The sequence below is a fragment of the Sylvia atricapilla genome, chromosome 2 (genome assembly GCF_009819655.1).
Source record: "Sylvia atricapilla isolate bSylAtr1 chromosome 2, bSylAtr1.pri, whole genome shotgun sequence".
Classification (NCBI taxonomy): Eukaryota; Metazoa; Chordata; class Aves; order Passeriformes; family Sylviidae; genus Sylvia; species Sylvia atricapilla.
In genome coordinates, this window is record NC_089141.1 from 77,796,647 (window position 1) to 77,815,440 (window position 18,794).

Below are 18,794 nucleotides of genomic sequence, written 5' to 3' on the forward strand. Positions count from 1 at the left end.
TTCCTTTCAGTGCAGAAGCTGATAATTCCTTACACTTCCAGAACCTCTGTTTGCTCCTTTGTATGCAATGTCACTGCTGTCACTAAAATTGCTCAAGGCTTAAGCCCTCACCTTTGTCTCTCTGTTTTCGTTTCCAGCACCTTTAAAGACCCAGATTGAAGATGTAAGACTGTTACATTCTATTACTTTCTATTACTTTGGGGGAAAAATGGAGTCATAAGGTACCTTGCACTTGCTAAAATCATAGCTTTAGAGAAAATTAATGCTTCAAGTAATTAATACAGTGCTTTAGTCTGCCCAGACTGACCTAAATGAAACTTTTATTTCATTATTGGCTTGGTCTAATTTCATGCTTGATTCATATTCAGCCTTACCACATCTTCCATATCAACTCCTGTTCCTGCTCAGACACTTTCACAAGATTTCTCTTTGTTCTGTGTGGGGCAGAGTCTAGCAGATGGATTTGTAGGTCCATGGGCTGGGGTTGATATTGCAGATATCTGCTTCTTTTTAGCAGTAGCCTGACATTAATCTGCTTTTTGTTAAATAATGCATAATAAAACATTATATATATTTTAGGGAATTAGCCTCAAAACCAGATTCTACAATTATGGCAAAAACCATGTTCAAAATCAAAGTAGATCTTTCTTAAGTTAATAATTTCAAAGTCTCACTGTACAATATCAGCAGTTCTTCGTTTGTTAAATATTTCTGTGGAAAAAAGTGTTAAATAAACCATATATTCTTTATTGTCACAGCTGGTCAGAGCAGATGTAATTGTCTATTTTATCTCATCAGGTACAAATCCTCCATTCATTTTAGCACTTGATTTTGAATCCTCTTTTTCTTCTGTTTTCTCGACATCTGTCTTTGTTTTCATTTGGTATCTTCTGTAGAGACGGTAGCCTGAGGACCAATATATGGTTCGAATTAAAAAAAGAATTATAAAAGTTGCCTGAAAAAGATGCTGTAGTAACATATATCCACGCAACATTTTCTTTCCTTATATTGCTAAAAACATTTCAACGCCTCCAGAAAGTTCCTTGAAAGAAATGCTTTGATTTTGAAATCCATTTGATTATTTTTGTCCCTTCTTGTTTTCTCCATATACATGAAAAGTTAAACTGCTAATAAGAATGATTATTATAGTGCTATAATAGAAAGTAACTATACTTTACCTGCTAAAATAAGTAGTGCAAACAACAGCTGGAAAATGCTGTAGATGAGTGGGAAAGTAAACATCAGTTCAAGTTGTTCAGGACTGAATGAGAGCTGTACTATAGTTGAACATAGCTGAGTGTTTTGCATGCCTGTTTCCAGAGACACTGTACGACATCTAAAGGGAATAATACAAAGACAATTGTAAAATAGCATCCAATAGGTCTTTATGCTTTCTGCTAATCTGGTTAAGCAAAAAATGTAACGGATAGCTAAGAAAATTGTTTCCATCAGCTGACATATGGAGTGTCTACAAAACACTCCACCTATGGCTGGTAACACCAATTAATTGGCAATTCAGCAGCTGTAATAGACTGTGAACCACCATCAAGGCACATATGTGGCACTCGCTCTCTCCGTCTCTTGCAATGATGCTCTAAATTGTAGTCTGCTGCATCTATGTGAGAAGTTTTACTGCAGTTCCAAACCACTTACAAGTCAGGTCTATGTCACTTGTTTGAAGTGCAAGACATTGACACACAAAGGGAAAGCACATGAAAGAGGAAATGCCTACAGTCAGAATCTGTAAATAAATGTGCACAAGAAAAGTTTTCTCTGCCCATAGTATCATAAAAAATAGGCTTGGTGAATAAGAGACTCTCTTACATAACTCATGTTTAGAGAGCATTCTCAGCATTGATTAATAATTAAATAAAATCTTTTACACAGTTGAATAGAGGCTATTCATAGATTACCTATGCCAAGACAGACCAGCTATACGAGCCAGAAAGAATCCTAAAGTATATCCAGCTGCTGGAAATATGGTGCCAATGATCCATAATTTTGGTGTGATAACCCAGGAGCCTTTGTAGAGTATTCCCCCAACCACAGCAATAATCACGATGAGCACTGCTCCCACAATGGAACCAACCTGTGAAGCGAAGGAAGGAGGACTAAGTCAGAATCACAAAATCAATCACAGAGTACTGCACAAATGAGATCTCAAGGATCCTCTTTGAGATCTCAAGGAAATTCAATGGCAACAAACATGCTGTCAAACATGCCTGTGATGGCCTCTGAGTCACTGACATATCTTGCTAAACACAAAACCTATAATGTTTACAGCAATAGGATTCACAGCAGGCAGAGAGATTAGATAGCTGCCATTTTACCAAACAGGAGATGTATGATGTACTTACTTCAAGGTGTGACTACAGCTCTAGATCAGGACACAGCCGTAACAGGTATCTAGAGCAGATATCTGTAAATCAAGTCTTTCAAAGCCTTGACTATAATTGTACTTAGGGCTGGAGATTAAAAATAATTTCACAGATGTGATATGAGTGAGATATGATGCACACATTAGAAAAATTTCCCCACGGGTGTTGAGAAACTGACAACCTAATAGGTAGAATACTGCATTTTCCTCCCCCCCTCGGTGAATCACATTCTGAGGCTTAGTACAGTGTGTGCTAATTAGACATTAGATTGCTAGTGATCTAGTGCTGGGAAATTATTTGTCAAATGCTAGGGTAAATCTTTAATGGGGCTAAAAATTTGTGCTTGAAAACTGGTTATGAGCTTGTATAGCCCCTCTACATAGACCTAAGCACTGCAGTTGATCTTATTTCCTGTGGCTGAGTGTACTGAGATCTTTACTGTTGCTTGCCTATAGAAGTTATAACTCACTCTCTTTTCAATACCCAAGTGGAATGTCTGTCATTATAGCCTGTGTTGCCAGTGATCTCAGAGACAGACTTTTTAGTCTAAACTTAGGAGAATCTATTCCTCAGCTAAAACATGTATTGCTACTGAAGTGGCTCCATCAGTCTTTGGCTGAAGCATTTTTAAGAGCAGTGAGTGAACAAGTGCTTTTGTTTGGCTGAGCTATTAACCACATGCACCTAGGAAGAAGAAACATGGTCTGGTCCTGACAAGCTCTTCTTTCACCTGTCTTTGTTCTCTTGTCTGAATTTCTCACTATATAGGCTTTAATCTGACAGCTATGCCTTAATCTTCACTTGATGCTTCATTGTCCTACACAAAGCAAACTCTCAATGGCCCATTCTGTGAGTTGCTCACCCACTCAGTAAGAAGGAATGAAATGGGACTTGGCTGAGAGACCAAGTAGAGTTTCTTTTCATGTGAGTACAAGCCCCATACTTTTCCTTCAACTGATTAAACAGAAATAGCAAGCTGTGAATGCATTTAAAAATACAAGATCATAAGCTAGCAATTTAATGAAAATTAATGGACTTAAGAAGACCTTACCTGTGCTCTATGCTGTCTGAGCGAATAGTGAAGTGATGATAACAAAATATGGGTGAAAACAAGTGGCCAGATGAGTTTTCAAGAAAGTTTAGATAATATATTTGTTAACTGAGAGTGATTAGCAAAGGCCAAGAATTCTCGGCACATCTGAAAATCTCTTTTAACCTAAACCAAATGCTCAGAATGATTAATTTGCTGCCACCCTAGATGAAGCTGAAATATTATTATTATTTTGATGAGAACAGATTTTTGCCAAAATCCCCATATTTTTGATGTATCTGAAACCATCTTCCAAAAATAGTTGTATTTAATGAATTTTTTTTGTTTTGTTTTTATAAGAGATGGAATATTTTCTGTTTATTATTTTTTGATAAAAATTGACTTCACACTCAAAAAATTGGCCTACAAAAAAATAAGGAAACTCTCATAAAAAGAGAAAGGCATTTTGATCCAGAATAATTTTTTTATTGTTTTGCAAAGAAAAACTGCTTTCTGTTGACCTGAATGATTTTCCTTCCAATTTCAGTTTACATTATATACTGAACTCAATTACTAACATAGTTGCAGCCAAAGAAAAAAGTAGGTTCTTTAGATAATAATGGTTTCTAATAATGCATGCAACTCATGCATGTTTGTGCAGGGGGAAAGCAATACATTTCCATGGCACCTCATTTGTTTTCTGCTGAAAACTTTCCAGGCCTTATGAAGTCAGATACTAATACTATGAATAGCAATGTACTGCTTCAGTGGTCCCACTGATTCCATAATTTGTCCATAATTGCTTATGCTTCAGCTTTATATATCCTACCTTAAGTATGATTTTTGCTTTAGCAGGCCATTTGTGGTTGACAAATATTCCAAATGAAACAGGAATTACAAGAGCTACCAGAGAAGTCCCTGTAAAAAAAAAGAAGAGAAAAGGTAAGAGCCTGTAAGGTGCGGGAGCTCAGGACAGGACAGACAGCAGCTGAGTGACTGCAGGCCTGGAGCAGCCCTTCAGGGGATGTTTCTGGTGTGCACACTCCGGAGCAGGCATACTCTACCTGCACCTGCCCATTTGCTTTTCTATAGACTCTCTTATCTTTGGCAGCCTGTTGAAGTAATTGCCATTCCGCCGAGCTACATGCTCATTCACCTGCATCAGAAAAGCAGACAGAAATCTGAGTGTGCTAATCATCTCTATCCTGTGATGTGAGTAGCTATATTAAATGTTCATTTTGCCTGCAGGTGTTTTGCTACTGTACCATATCAGCTACCGGTTTAGAGCTTCTTTTGTTCTGGCCTTCCCCTTCCAGTATTTATTTTGAAAGCACAAGCAGTGAATGTGATTTTTGTTTTTCCCCAAGGACAATGGGAAGTGAAGTTGAAGAATGTGAAAGTGATTCTGCTGGCTTTTAAGATTAGCACAACATGGAACTGCACTTGATAAGCACTAGGGCCATAGGTCTGCAAAGCACTGGAGCATGTATTTCTAAATACTTTAACTATTTTCTCTTTGTAGCTGGATGAGATTTTTGACATGAAGTCAAATGAAGCCACTCCTGGCAGTGTAGATTGCAGCTTTTCAAAGAGACTCAGCAGTTTTAATCACTTGCTTAATTATCTACGTGTGCTCAAGTATTCTGCTAGATTATGGCCTCAGCATTTAACACTTTGCAGGATTGTGTCTTAAAGCAGCTACAAACATATTCATCAAGGAGAAGCAGCTATTCCTATATGAATTATTCTATATTCTTATCCCACAGCCATGTAGGTCTCAAAACCATTTGGAAAGAAAAATATGCATGATCTTGTCATAATTTTCTGTTAGATATTTTTAATGGCTTCAAGTCTTTCTTTGGCAGAGCTGTGGATGATGTGATTTTTTCTACCTAATGCCCATGGAGGTTATTATAAAGGAGAGAGAGGAATAGTTTTAAAAATCTGAGGTAATTTCTTGCTGACTGTAGACTGACGGTATAGAGGTGGTTGTTACTGAAGGGAGGATAGACAGAAGGGAATGTGCTATTCCACAGGACTCACCAATGCTGTCATAGGGGAGTACGATTGCATCAGAATCAGTCCACATTTTGGTGTAAATAAAGAGACAAAGTGGCATCATTCCCATTGCAAACAGTGTGGAGCAAGTTGTCATGCTGATGCTGTAAAGAAATTGGTTACAGTGACAGTTTCTCTCATGCTAGCCCATAGTCTTTCTCATGTTCTTGTTACCATTTCACACCTTGTGAAAAGTTGTGCAAGAAATGTTGCTGGCTACAGACAATTTATCCAGTTTATCAGGTTAGAAAAAAGCTAAATGCAGGGAACAGCTTCTGCTGAAAAGCAAAGAACATGAAATATCAAGGTGTTCTGCAGTCACAGAAGCATAACTTTTGGTACAAAGGAGGCAGCCAGACAGGTGGTCAGCAGGAAGGTCTGTTGGCGAGTCTGTCTCCATGCTGCCTGTCTAGATGGATTACAGAGAGGATGGCAAGCAGGCAACAGGGGCAGAGATGGACATCTAATGGAGCTTTCCATTATAACAGCACTGTTAAAATGTTAATGTTATAACAGCAATGTTAAAATTTCACTCTGAACTCAACAGCATTGAAATCCATTTCATTGTCTGAGATATGTGATATGATAAAATTCTCTTTTCTGGCTTGTTTTGCTCTAGGCCAAAAAGTAGTTGCTAAGAATTGCTCAGTGAGGCTTAGCATAAGTATTGTTGCTGCATTTCACAAAGGTGTTTCTGTTTCCTGTTGTACAAAAATATGTATTCTGCTACAAGAATGAAGAAATAGGAAAACACAAAACTTCTAAAATAAGGAGGAAACTCTCAGAATTGGAATATAATGGATAAAATTATGCACACAAACCCCATTTTTCTGACATAAAAATGATGAGAGAGGGTTCTAGTTAAGAGATTTTGGAAGCTTTCTTCTCAGCCTAAGTTCTGATATTTCTCTTTTTGTTGCTTGTCCTGAGAAAAGGGACTACTTATCCTGCCTCACAAACTCAGCAGATCCAGAGAAATCTAGAAAATTTAATGCAGAAACCACAGAAATATCTGCATTAATTTTGGTTCCTGTCCCTCTCTGCTTTAGAGTCACTGAATAGGATTTTCAGGAGCCTCTGGCAAAAGAGTTCCTTTAGAAGTCTCCTACAGAGAAAAAGAGTCATGGGCTACAATTAAGGTTTGATGAAGTCCCAAATGGATAAAATCCCTCATGTTTCCTGCCTCTGTATTTCCTGTATCTTTATACTGCCCCTGAATATGCGTCCTTCTCCAAAGTTTGGCCATCCTCTAGCCCCAGTTCCTGTTTCCAGAGAAGCAGGTTTTTTTTTAAATATCAAGAGTTGTTTTTACGGGGAAGCATTAGAGGGTATCATCTGCATTTGACTTACTAAGAAAGATATGAAACAACATACTTCACCTGACTGTGATTATAATGCTAATTATAAAACTAATTCTTTCTCTAACTTGCGGTCTATTTGCACCAAGAGATTTTGAAGCAGAACTATAGACAATGATCATGGGTTACAATGTATAATCATAAAATATTAAAGTTAAAACCAAAACATTGTCTATATGATGACCACGTTTCTATAATGCTGTGCTGGTTCCAGAAAGCATCCACATAATTTCTAATGTTATTCTTCTATTGAGAAGATGCTTGCCTTGACAATCTGCTGTACCTGCTGTATCCTCTGGTCCCTGCATCTTTGTTGCAAAGCTACTGACCAAAAATCTTTGACTTAAGGTAGAGGTCTTCACCTGAAGAATAACCTCTTAAAAGCAGTTTCAATTAATTTCACCCTCTGTCAGTGTCATGGGATAGAAATCCTGATCATTTTATAGCATTAAAAATTTGGATTTTTACCTTTGATTTCAGTAGTGCAACTCTGAACATACAGAGCTGACTGAGCATAGTTTAGCTCAGTTTATTTTTCCAGGGAGAGATTAGAACAAAATTTCAGCCTTGTACTCAGTATCTTCCCATCTGTAGTTTCTTAGACATGTATTAATTGAAATTAAGGGCCTTGCAGCTCTTAATATCATAGATCTTTCCTCTACGATGAGGAAGTCAGTGATTAGCAGAGCTGATCTCATTCATAATTTGAAAACTGCTTTTACATTAACACCTGTATGTGATAGAAAAGTTCATTTTTTCAAAGGATGGAAAAATGTATTATGGAAGCTACAAATATTAACGTTCTTAGACTATTTACCCTAGCTTTACATCTTTCTTACTTCTACTAATTTTCTATTTCTAGTTAAGACTGGCATGTGATAAATTGGATGAATACTCCAATTTACTCTGTAGGAAAGAGAGAAATGATCCTGTTTGTTTTAGACCAAAGTAATCAGGATATAAAAATAGAAAGGTGTCTTATTTTTAAAGGCTCTTAGAGTTAATGAATCCTCCAATGGAATTTACATCAAGAGTAGGGTTCACTTCTCCTGTGTGTTTGATGTCCTAGGCCTTGTCAGCTGCCTTACACATCTGTTTCTGAGTTCATAGCACTTTGTCATTGAGACCATCACACTGCCACAAAGGAGGGTTTTCATTGCCCCCAGTATGCAGGGCTGCCTCAAGAAGTGGTTTCTAGCCTGTAAAATATTCCCTCAGTTTGAAGACTTTGCATAAGCTTCCAGGAGCAGAAAGAATTATTACAAGTGATATTCATTAGAACTAACTCCCAAAGAGAAAATAAATACCTGTCTTTTCATTGTATAGAACACAAAAGGAAGGAAAATATTTTTCCACAGGAGCTCTTTTCAAGAAATATTACTTCAAGAAAAGTTGCATAGCTACTATTTTGTACAGAGGATTCTGGTTTAAAATCCTATGTGTTTTTAAATTTTTTTTATTACTCAAGATTTTGGGGAAAAGAAAAGTAATTTTAACTTAGGCAAAGTTTCCATAATGTATGTTACCTTAATTGTCTTTATAGATGATATTTGCTTCAGGATCTGAAGTTTTACAATAAAGATATTTCCTAATGTACACAATTCTGTTGTGATATCTTCCTCATGAAATCCCAATGAACCAAGAATATTTGCTATTCTGCTTATATTTACTGCAATTACATTGACTAAGCATCTATAGAAGGAGAAAGCACTATGCATGTGCCAGGAAGGTAAGGAAAACATCAGACAGTCCTTTTCAATTTAAAATTTACAATGTAAAGAGCCACATGAGAATGTCTGCTCTTACCTTAGGTCCATGTCTCCATCCACCCAGTAGGCGATGACATTCGAGGCTGTGCCCCCTGGACAACATCCCATGATCATCACAACGACAGCTTGAATAGGAAGGATGTTAAAGGCCAAAGAAAGCAAGAAGGCTGTGAGAGGCATAATTCCAAACTGGCAAAGGAAACCCACAAATATACCCCAGGGTCTTTTTATGTGGCCCAAGAAATTCTTAAGTTCCACATTGCAGCCCATGGAGAACATCACCAAAGCCAGCATGATTGTTAGAACAGTACTTAAAACTACGCTCAAAGTTTGATTGAAATTATCTTCTGGTAATACACAAGATGTGCCATCACAAATAGTAGCATTTGCTGGACAAGCTGTGAAGTTTTCTGCCAAAAACCCAGCATTAAATTGCTGGGAAAGAAAGTTTGTCTGCATTTTGAAATACAGAACTGCTCACTACATCTGTGGTAAACTTTCAAGCCTGTGTAAACGCTTGTTTGTCTGTGACTTCTTTTAAATGATCCAGGAAGCAATAAAGTGCAATAAATGCCAGAAAACTCTTACTGCTCTTGAAGGGTTTGGCTCAGTGCTGATTCATATAGTTATAAAAGTTGCACTTGTTTGGTACAGTGACAATTAATCATTTATTCATATGATAATGAGGAATCCCACATCAACAGAATAGCTGTGTTAATATTTAAAGGTGTAAGGGAGGCTTGCAATGCTGCCAAGCCCATGAAATGAGAATCACAGGAGGAGGAGAAAGTTTAGACTTCATTCTTTGAATTCCTTGCATGTCTTCAGGAGACCTGCTCATGCATGCAATGTTGCTGGGAGTACAGGGGGTCTGTGTGGTAACTGAGACACAAGAAACCATGAGCAGAAGTCCTGAGATATGATTTGAAGCTGCAACTCTTGCTAAAAGATGCAACATTCAGCACCACACACAGGCTCATTTGAGCAATGAGGAATCTTTGTTTCTGGCAGCATGGAAATTCAGTGTCGTACTGGAACCTTCTGCCAGGTGCAGTCACATTTTGATCCAGCTTGGAATGGAAGTTGTGGACATTGAGAGGAGGAGAGTGGGGTGGCAAGGGCAGAGGAGGAAGGAGGCATATTCTCTGAGTCAGGTGTGGGGAGCAGAGAGCAGGGCAGTGAGGGTGGCACATGACTGTGGAGCCATGCTATCCAGCAAGTTGACCACGTTCCCTTCCCGGACACAACATGCTCAGCATCCACACGAGGCGTGACAGTGCAGGTCACCTTTTTTTGCCAGGTGCAGCACGAAAGTTAGGAGACAGGTTTTTTGTCCCTGGCTTTGGTATGGCCTATTGTGTTCTGTCACCCTCATGGCTCAAAAGCAATCTCAAATTTTGGAAAGCTTTTAAAGATTTACCCCTTGGGCTTCCTTGAAAACCTGGAAATTTGGATGGTTTTCAGAGGAAGAATGTCAATGATTCTTTACCTGTGCCCAAGACTTGTGGCAGAAGTATCTTCATGTGTAGATCTTATACTAAAATCAAGTCTGACATGTAAAGTGCAATTGATGCCATGCAATAATCTTTATTTTTCCACACAGAAATATTTTTTACTAGTGTAATGTTCTAAGCCATGATTGCCTTCAGCAAGCAAGACTCTCACTGGAAGTCTCAGCATTTTGTGCCTAACATCAGTGTGTGAAATGATAGGAGTTGCCTTTTTTTTTTTCATTTTAAACCTTGAATCGGGTAGGGGGAGATGACTGCATTAGAAAGGATTTCCCAGCATGCTCAGAGGGCACCTGTTTCTTTGCAAAGGGGTCAGCTAAATGGCTGTATCTCCTAAGTCACTGTTGGGTGCTTGATGGGATAATGTCAAAGGAGCTTTATCCTCCCAGGCAGCTGGCAACTCCTACCCTGTGATTAGTGCCACATCTGTGTGACTAGAATATGTCTAATAGAACAACAAGTAAGGTAACAAGGAGTAGATGAAAGGAAGAGAAAGCCACAAGATCTCAGTTTGGCAGAAAAACTCATTCTCCTTTTTATGCTTGCTTTCAAACGGAATGTTTTCACAGCTTTTACTTTTCAATCAAAATCTTTTAAAGGGCTAGTAAGGTTTTTAAACCCATATTAATAATGCTGTATTAATAATTTCTATAAAACCTCTATCAGAGTCTTGATTTGCACTTGAACTTGCTTTTCATTGAAACTAAATTTTTTTACAAGTGTCTTGAAATCTCCAGCAAACCTAGGGCTGGGGGCAATTTTCTAGTCCTGTAAATGTCTAGTATGCTATGGAAATCCAGAGTGAGTAGTTTGGGAGAGGAAGTGAGGATTAGAGTGCCTGCTTCTCAGCAGAGGCACATGCAGGGTCTTGATTGTACCTCCTCCTTCTCCTTGCAGACCCTTTGTCTGGGTGCTGTAGGGGTGCTTGATTCTGCACCCCCAGAAACAGCTCAGATGAAATGTCCCTGGTTTGGGTCTGCAGCCACTGCTAAGGGACTAGAGAGGCCAGTTTTCATTTGGGAGTTTGATTTCTGGAAACACTGTGTAGGGGGAGACCTTCATGCTCAGGTTTTGCACTTAGCTAAGAACAAACAGCAGATCACCTACTCACCTGTGTAGCCTTGTGAAGCAGTAGCAAGTTGTGTAAAATTGACCTGTATTTAACTGCTAACTTTGACTTTTTTTATGTTGTTTGTTTGGTTTCTTTGTTGTTGTTGTTGGGTTTTTTAAAATTTTTTTTTTTTTTTTTTTTTTTTCCCCCCTCTATATAAAAAGGGATGATTGTGAATAACTATTTCAGTAGCAAGCTTTTTAAAACTCTAGATCACAAAAATGCTGTCTGGAAACAGAAAAGAGCGCTTCAGAATTCAACTTGTTATTAGGCTGACATTGCCATAATACAGCACAGATGGGAATATCTATATCAAGAAGTGTGTAAGGAAACTAAAACCTATACCGAGACATTGAAATATTTACAGGCACAGTTAAAACCTCCGTGCATTGCAGGAGGTACAGTATTGTTGAGAAGGCAGGTGGGTCTCTCAGGAGTGCTGGATTTCAAACCTTCCTCTAAGTCTGTTTTACTTTTCAAAATGTGCTTCTGGGATTAATTCCATTTGCATGGATTAAATGCAGGCTAGCAGGAGACAAAGAAAGCAGCAATTCAGAAATGGTTTCCAGAGACAATCAGCTGTATGCCGTATGTTTCACTGCTTGTTATGCACTGAAGTTATGGTGTGTAAGTCGTAAGATGAACTCTGTACTGCTCTGTGAACCCAGCTGGCATCTTTTGCCTGTACACATTGCACATGTTATTCAGGGAGATTTTAAGCATTTGCAATTGACCTTCACCGAAAGAAAGAGGAGTGTAGTGAATTGGTGAAGGAACAGTGCAGTCAATTTTGGTGATGTTTAACACAGCAAGACTAATAATTGAGAACGTCAGCATAAAAAAAAATGCTTAAATTACGGAAAATAAAACAAAAGGTATATTTGCATTCAGAAAAGCAATACTATGATAAGTCATGTTACAATTTTGCATTGAAGAGGTGATAAGTTTACTGCAGCGTCTTCAGTGTTAATTCAGAAAACTAATAATAGCAGGTGGAATTTGTGAAAATCCGTACCTCAGATGACAATAAAATAACTAATTTAGGCATAAACCCGGGCAGATATAGAACAAAAAGAGAAAGAAGTGTGAATAAGTCTGCAATGGGAAACGGGAGGAGGAGAAGGGGGAAGGGAGAAGGAGTCACCTCATGACTTCCATGCTCCTGGCTTCCCAGCTTCCTTGCATCTGTCTCTCTCACAGCAGCCTTCTGTGCATTTGTCAGGTGACCCCCACCATGTGATCCCCAACCATGTGACTCTCCCTGTCAGTCCAATGGGAGTAGGGTTTGGCTGCTACTACCTGGGGCTCCTTTTTATCTGAATGGAAATGGTTTTTTTCATCCTCTCTGTGTGGAGCATCTCACAATGGGGTGATGTAATCTGTTATGTCATTGGTCTGCTTTAATTGCCTGTTAGCCCAAGATATCCTACTGGTGTTTTTGGGATGATGGCTGCTTATGGTCCAAATTACCACACTCATCTGACTCAAGCTGCGGGTTCCTAAACTGCTATGTTTCTTGAAAAATGCTGCAAAACTTGATGTCACAAAAATAGGAGAGTGACGCTTGAAGCTGGTTAAGACACACATGCCGGGAAAACACTTGGCATCCAACCAGAGCTAAACTGCGCTTCTTCAGGTAAGGTCTTCTTAATAAATCTGACTGTGTGAATGCAATTATGGATGAGACAAGCAGGCAACAGTGGGAAAGATTAACATTCTGTGTAAAGGAGACCCTAAAGGTGCAGGAACAGGCTATTCTCACATCCTAAACATTGCCCCAGCTCTGAGGATGACTAGCCTCACTGCAGACAGAGCTTTGACTCGGACTCAGGAGAAAACATGTCACTTTTGAGAGCAGGGGTAACCCAGAAGGACACCAAAGATGCTGTGAGCTTATGAGGTACAAGAACATGAAGCACTGTGTCCTGCCCCTAGGTCACAGCAACCCCTGCAGTGCTGCAGGCTGGGGCAGAGTGGCTGGATATCTGCCCAGCAGAAAAGGACCTGGGGGTGCTATTTCAGAGTGGCTGAACATGAGCCAGCTGCTCCCAGGTGGCCAAGGAGGCCAATGGCACCTGGCCTGTGTGAGCAACAGTGTGGCCAGCATGACCAGGGCATTGGTACTGGCCACTGCTGAGTCCACACCTCAAGTATGGTCTTCAGTTTTGGGGCCTTCTCTCAGGTAACTAGGATAAAATGAAATGGCCCCAGGCTCTGCCAGGAGAGGTTTTGATTGTACATTAGGAAAAAATTCTTCGTGGAAAGGGTTGTCAAGGATTGGAACAAGCTGCCCAGGAAAGTGGTTGAGTCACCATTCTGGAGGAATTTAAGTATGTAGATGTGGCATCTGAGCACGAGGTTCAGTGGTGGAATTGGCACTGCTGGGTTTAATGACTGGATGCAGGAATCTTAGAGATCCATTCTAACCTAAATGGTTCTGTGATTTTAACATCTACCTGGACAAAGGACTTTCAAATGGAACACAATAATGAAAGCTTTATATTCAAAATGGAATCGGTAATAAGGAAATAAATTTAAGGTCTGTCATTGATCTTTTTAAGAATATCTCAATATGACAAGCTGGAAAGACAAAAAAAGCATACCTTAGATTATGGAGAAGAAGCCATAAAATTTTGAAACCCATCAGTAATCAAATACTTTTCACACACATGACATTTCACAACAAAGAGAAATATGCATATAGTCCAGGGCTGTCTCTGGTCTTTGTCCATCCAGAGATTCACACCCCAACAGACTATCCAGTTCAGAAGACTGGGAAATTGACTCCCGCAGAAAAAGGCTAAGTGTGATTCAGGAACATTGTAACCAATTTGCAGTCCTTGTCAGGTGTAAAGCAATTACTTTGTATCAGGTGTGAGTTAAAGATTTTCATTGAAAGAGGAATTTCCCCCTCCAATTTCAATGCACTTGGAGAGCCTTTGCAGCCCTCCTCTGGACTCTCACCAGCAGGCTCATGTCCTTCCTCTGGCGATCCCAGAGCTGGGTGGAGTGTCACAGCAGTGGGTACAGGGGCAGAAAACCCTTGTCCTGCTGCCCACATTGGATACAGCCCAGCCCAGGAGAGCTGCTTTGGGCTGCATATGCACACTGTCAGCTCGTGTTGAACTTCTTGTCTACCAACACCCCCGGTTCCTTCTCCTCAGGGTTTCTAATATCTCTTCCCAGCCCGTGTTTGTGCTCGGGATTGCCCTGACCCTGATGCAGAACCTTGCACTGGCCCTTGTTGACCTCCATGAAGTTCACTCAGGCTCAGCTCCAAATCTGCCCAGGTCCCTCAGGATGGCATCCCTCCCCTCCAGACTGACCTACACCCCACAGCTGGGTGTCCTCAGCACACACCCTGGGCTCAGGAAGGGTAGGGGCAGAGCTGGGGAATGAGAGCATTTCTGAAAGAAAATGGAGTTCTGGAAATCAATTAATGGAGCAGATTGGGTTCTTCATTAAGCTTTAAGCCTGGCAATATTTTGAGAGGCTTATAAAGATTTTCCCCCTTTGGTCAAGCAAAGACCTGTTCTTGTAATCTGCAGAGAAATCTGTGTTCCTGCAAATTGGCACAAACTAAGAACCAGAGGGATGTTGAAATACAGAGTAATTTTCCCCAGCACTGGATTGCTGAACTTTTCCAGCTTTGCCAAAACTCTCCCTGGCCCACCGTGGATGCCCAAGGGCTGATTTTTGCTGACTCCTGACAACTGGGTGGATGGAAGAGGTTGCTCCCATTTTTTTCAAATTCCTATTTCAGATCTATCTGAGAAATTAATGTAAAGAGGGAGGAAGTAAAATTTAGATTCAAGACAAAACAGATAATTTCCTTTGAGGAAACATAAAAACTCATCTGTCTAGGACAAAACAGTCCTTGCAGGGAAGAGCCAAACCATAAGCAGGCAAAAATTTATTTTTACCAGAAAGAACTGGATGAGTGTGTTTATAAAAACACTTCTCAGAATTATCCTAACTGAACCAATACATGACATAATTGAAATGTCATATATAAGCCTATAAAGCAATCTCTCTTATATATAAGGATGTAAAATGACATATTTTTATCTTGTCTCCAATGGCTGAGTATTACACCTACTGAAATAGCTGATACTGCCTCCATCTGACTGTTAGAGTGCACATCCCTTGATTACATGTCCCTTGGGTACAATCTGTTCTTGGTACAATTCCTGTTAAAAGCAGAATGTTATTTAACAAATCTAAGATAGAATTAAAGTCAGGGAATAATGACTAAAAGTCAGAAACTGTTGGTATGTATTGACTGCTTGTACTCATAAACCCTCCCTCCAAATTTAGTTCCAGCTGATCCATGATTCACCTTTCCATATAAAGATTTTATTTTATTATTTATTACTTGGTAGACATTCACATACGAGAGTAGGTAAAAATGCAAGTCACACCTTTCATAATATAAAATGTGATACTGCAAAACATCTTCACCTCATCACTGTAGGATTACTGTGGATGGAGGTCCAGGGTCCCAGGGAGGAGATACACAGTACAGGGGGGAGAGCACCTGATTCTGGTCTGGCACTTTCCCTAATTGCCTGCTCTGAAGGGTGTAAAGTAGGGGGTTTCATTAGCCATTGCTGAATAACACTTTTATTACTCATTAATAGACAAAATACAGAAAAAAATTACTGCATTGTATATAAGAGGAGCACCTACAGCTGCAACAGGAAAATGGCCAAAACTGGGCACTTTTCCAAAGCTGGGAATGCCATTGAGGAACACATCTGTAAGGTAGAAAAGGGCTACAGATGACAGCACCAAACAGACAAACGGAAGTGCCAGCCCTCAATATCGAGTGGTGCATGCATCTTCTCAGGCATCAGAACACCTCTGAAGACAGTCACAAACCTCAGTGAGCACAGTCAAGCTCCTCACAATTTTCTCTGCTGCACCCCACACCACCTAGACACCATATGTGAGAGCAGTGCTAGAAATCTGGATGAGGCACTGACAGTACCACTCTCTTCTCCTCTTGTGCTTCCAAAGGCGTAGTGGTTGATCAAGTTCCCAGGAAGCTCTTTGGGCCGCAAATATACATAGAAGATTATGGATCTCTTTGAAGAACAACTGGTTTTAACTGCTAAAAGATAATTCATAGCCCTCAGGAAAGCTAAAGTAACATACTTTTAAGGGAAGGTATACCAGAAATTTGAAACTTTTTTTGTTTACTCCCACAATCTTCAGACAGGCAAAACCATCACAAAACAAAGCCTTAATATGGAAAGCAAATGCCAAAAGTAAAACAAAAACAAACAAAACCCCCACCCCAAACAAAGAAAAAAAGCCACCACCACCACCAAAAAACCTAAATTAAAAACGTGTTCTATATTTCAGACACCAGGATTTGAGGAGATGCTGTTGAGTGCTATGTATATCTCCTTCTTAAAACTGGTTATTACTGTAAACTGTCACCATTAACCAAGGAAATTTCGACTCACAGCTGACCCAAAAGTTTCAACTTCATGCACTTAACAAGGCAGCAAGGTCTGTTCTTAATCAAAATGCAGAAGAGACCATTTACTCTGTGCTGCATCCATGTTTTTGTCAATTGCAGAAGATGCTGCTGAATGCACAGCACTCTTACAAAGTCAGAACAGTTTTTTTGTTCATAAATATGAATTCAAGGCACTCAACCTAAAACATTTGAAAGACTTGACTTTTTTCAATTATTATTCATTGCACAATGATATTTTAATTGGAAATTGATAATTACCAGATTATTAATTCTGTTTTACTGTCTTGGAATTAATATGAGTTTATCTGCACACAAAGAAACACTGAAAGTGTTTATTTGGCTGTATCTTAAACCAGACAAAAGTCTCACTATATTGTATATAAACATTACACAAAATGCATATTTTATATCTAGATGCCCACTATCGTAACAGATGTTTTTATAGGGCAAGAGCTGTGAAAGTAACTGAATTTCCCCTGCTGCAGCCTTTTAGAAAATCAAAATAAGGCAGAGGTTCTAATTAATTTCAAATAAGAATAAAAAGTTTGGCTTGACAACAGCATTCTTCAGAAATCTGATGAAATCTGGATTTGACTGATGTTAACAGCATAGTGTTTCAGTGAGATCCCTTGATTTTTGAAGAATTAAATTATGCCTGTAAGAAAGCCTGGATTTGACAAAAATAAAGAAGGAAAATTAACAGAAAGTTGGGCAGTTTTTTAGCAGGGATGCCTTGCTGAGCCATTCTTGCAGGATTTGCAGTGCTAGAGAAATTAGCAATGCCTGGGGTGTTCCTCAGAATACCCAAATGTTTGCCCAAGAAATGGGACTAGGATAGCTGTCCTTCAACACTGATCCAAAATATCTCCTGTGTGTGATTTTTTCCTGGGTGGAAGAGAAAAAGAATATTTTTCTAGCTTTTTTTCCCTGAATTTACTTACTTTCCTGCTAACTTTATTTTAAAAGCATGCAACTTGTAACATAAAAACAGAGACAGCAACATCTTCATGAAGAGTGATTTTTCAAGACGAAGGAATTTTTACAAGGGCATGTAGTGATAGGAGAAGGAGCAATACCCTGAAAGAAGGTAGATGGAGATTAGATAGTAGGAAGATATTCTTTACTGTGAGGTTGATGATGCACTGGAACAAGCTGATGGAAGTGTTCAAAGCCAGACTGGATGTGGCTCAGAGCAACCTGTTCTTGTGGAAAGTGCCCCTGTCCAAGGCAGAGGGACTGGAACAAGATGATCACTAAGGTCCCTTTAATCCCAAACCCTTCAGTGATCCTATTAGGAGTTATTCACCCCCAGTGCTGAACTGTTATCTGTTAAGAAGTGCCTCTTCTCTTTCGGAAGTAGGTATAAAATAATTCGATATTCAGTGGAATCACAGCAGCTATGGGTGGTGCAGTCTCCTCATACTCTCCAGCAAGTCCCTGCTGTTTCTATACTGATTAGTGGATTACCCAGTCAAAAGAGGCAGCCTCTGCAGGGGCAGTCAGGAGAATAGCACCAAACGCCCCTCTCTCAAATGATTGTTTGTTGTGTGAGGTTTGATTTGCTCAGGCAAAGCTCCCTGAGTTTTATCAGTGCTGGGTCATTTCAGACTCATCCAGAACCTGGTAGGTTTCATGTTTGCAATGTTTTTGCTGGGGCACTGTGATAGAAAACTAGAAAATATAGTTAACTTTATAATCTCAGACGAATCAGCTGACACTGTCAAATGTGACCCTCACTAGGTCCACTTATTGGACCTTCACAGTCAAATAAGAAATTACAAAGACTCAAAACCTTGGGGGAAAATAATTTGCTGAGGAACTCCAGTTCCTTCAGAAACTAAGGGAGCTTGTGCATATCTGGTATCTCTTATCTCTTATGAATAAGTCAAGAGCATCTTGAATGCTGTTTTGTCTGTTAGTAATTTGCATGGATTCAGAAAATAATACATAGTCAGCAAGCCAAAAGGAATGTCTGAGCTACTTCTGATTTTTGTCTTGCAGTGCTTAACACTATTTTTCATAATATGGGGAGAAGAGAAGAATGCTTAAATTATATTGCTAAGAAATGATCTAATTTTTATAGACAGATTC

At 39.4% G+C, this 18,794-nt stretch overlaps 1 protein-coding gene across 1 annotated transcript; it reads right to left on the bottom strand.

Annotated features, from left to right (window-relative positions):
* Positions 1 to 781: 781 nt before the first annotated feature.
* Positions 782 to 9,164, bottom strand: SLC10A2 (solute carrier family 10 member 2). The gene is made up of 6 exons (XM_066339796.1): positions 8,631 to 9,164; positions 5,452 to 5,570; positions 4,238 to 4,326; positions 1,914 to 2,089; positions 1,179 to 1,336; positions 782 to 906 (listed from the first exon to the last, which is right to left on the bottom strand). Exons 1-6 carry the CDS (start codon positions 9,050 to 9,052, stop codon positions 782 to 784), a joined length of 1,089 nt encoding a protein of 362 aa, XP_066195893.1. The 5' UTR covers positions 9,053 to 9,164.
* Between the last annotated feature and the right edge of the window lie 9,630 nt (positions 9,165 to 18,794).

Coding starts and splice junctions, on each gene's coding strand:
- SLC10A2 (XM_066339796.1), bottom strand. CDS start 9,052: ATGCAGACAAACTTTCTTTCCCAGCAATTTAATGCTGGGTTTTTGGCA. Junction 5,571..8,630: donor GATGGAGACATGGACCTAAG/GTAAGAGCAGAC, acceptor ATTTCTTTACAG/CATCAGCATGACAACTTGCT. Junction 4,327..5,451: donor ACTCCCCTATGACAGCATTG/GTGAGTCCTGTG, acceptor TTTTTTTTACAG/GGACTTCTCTGGTAGCTCTT.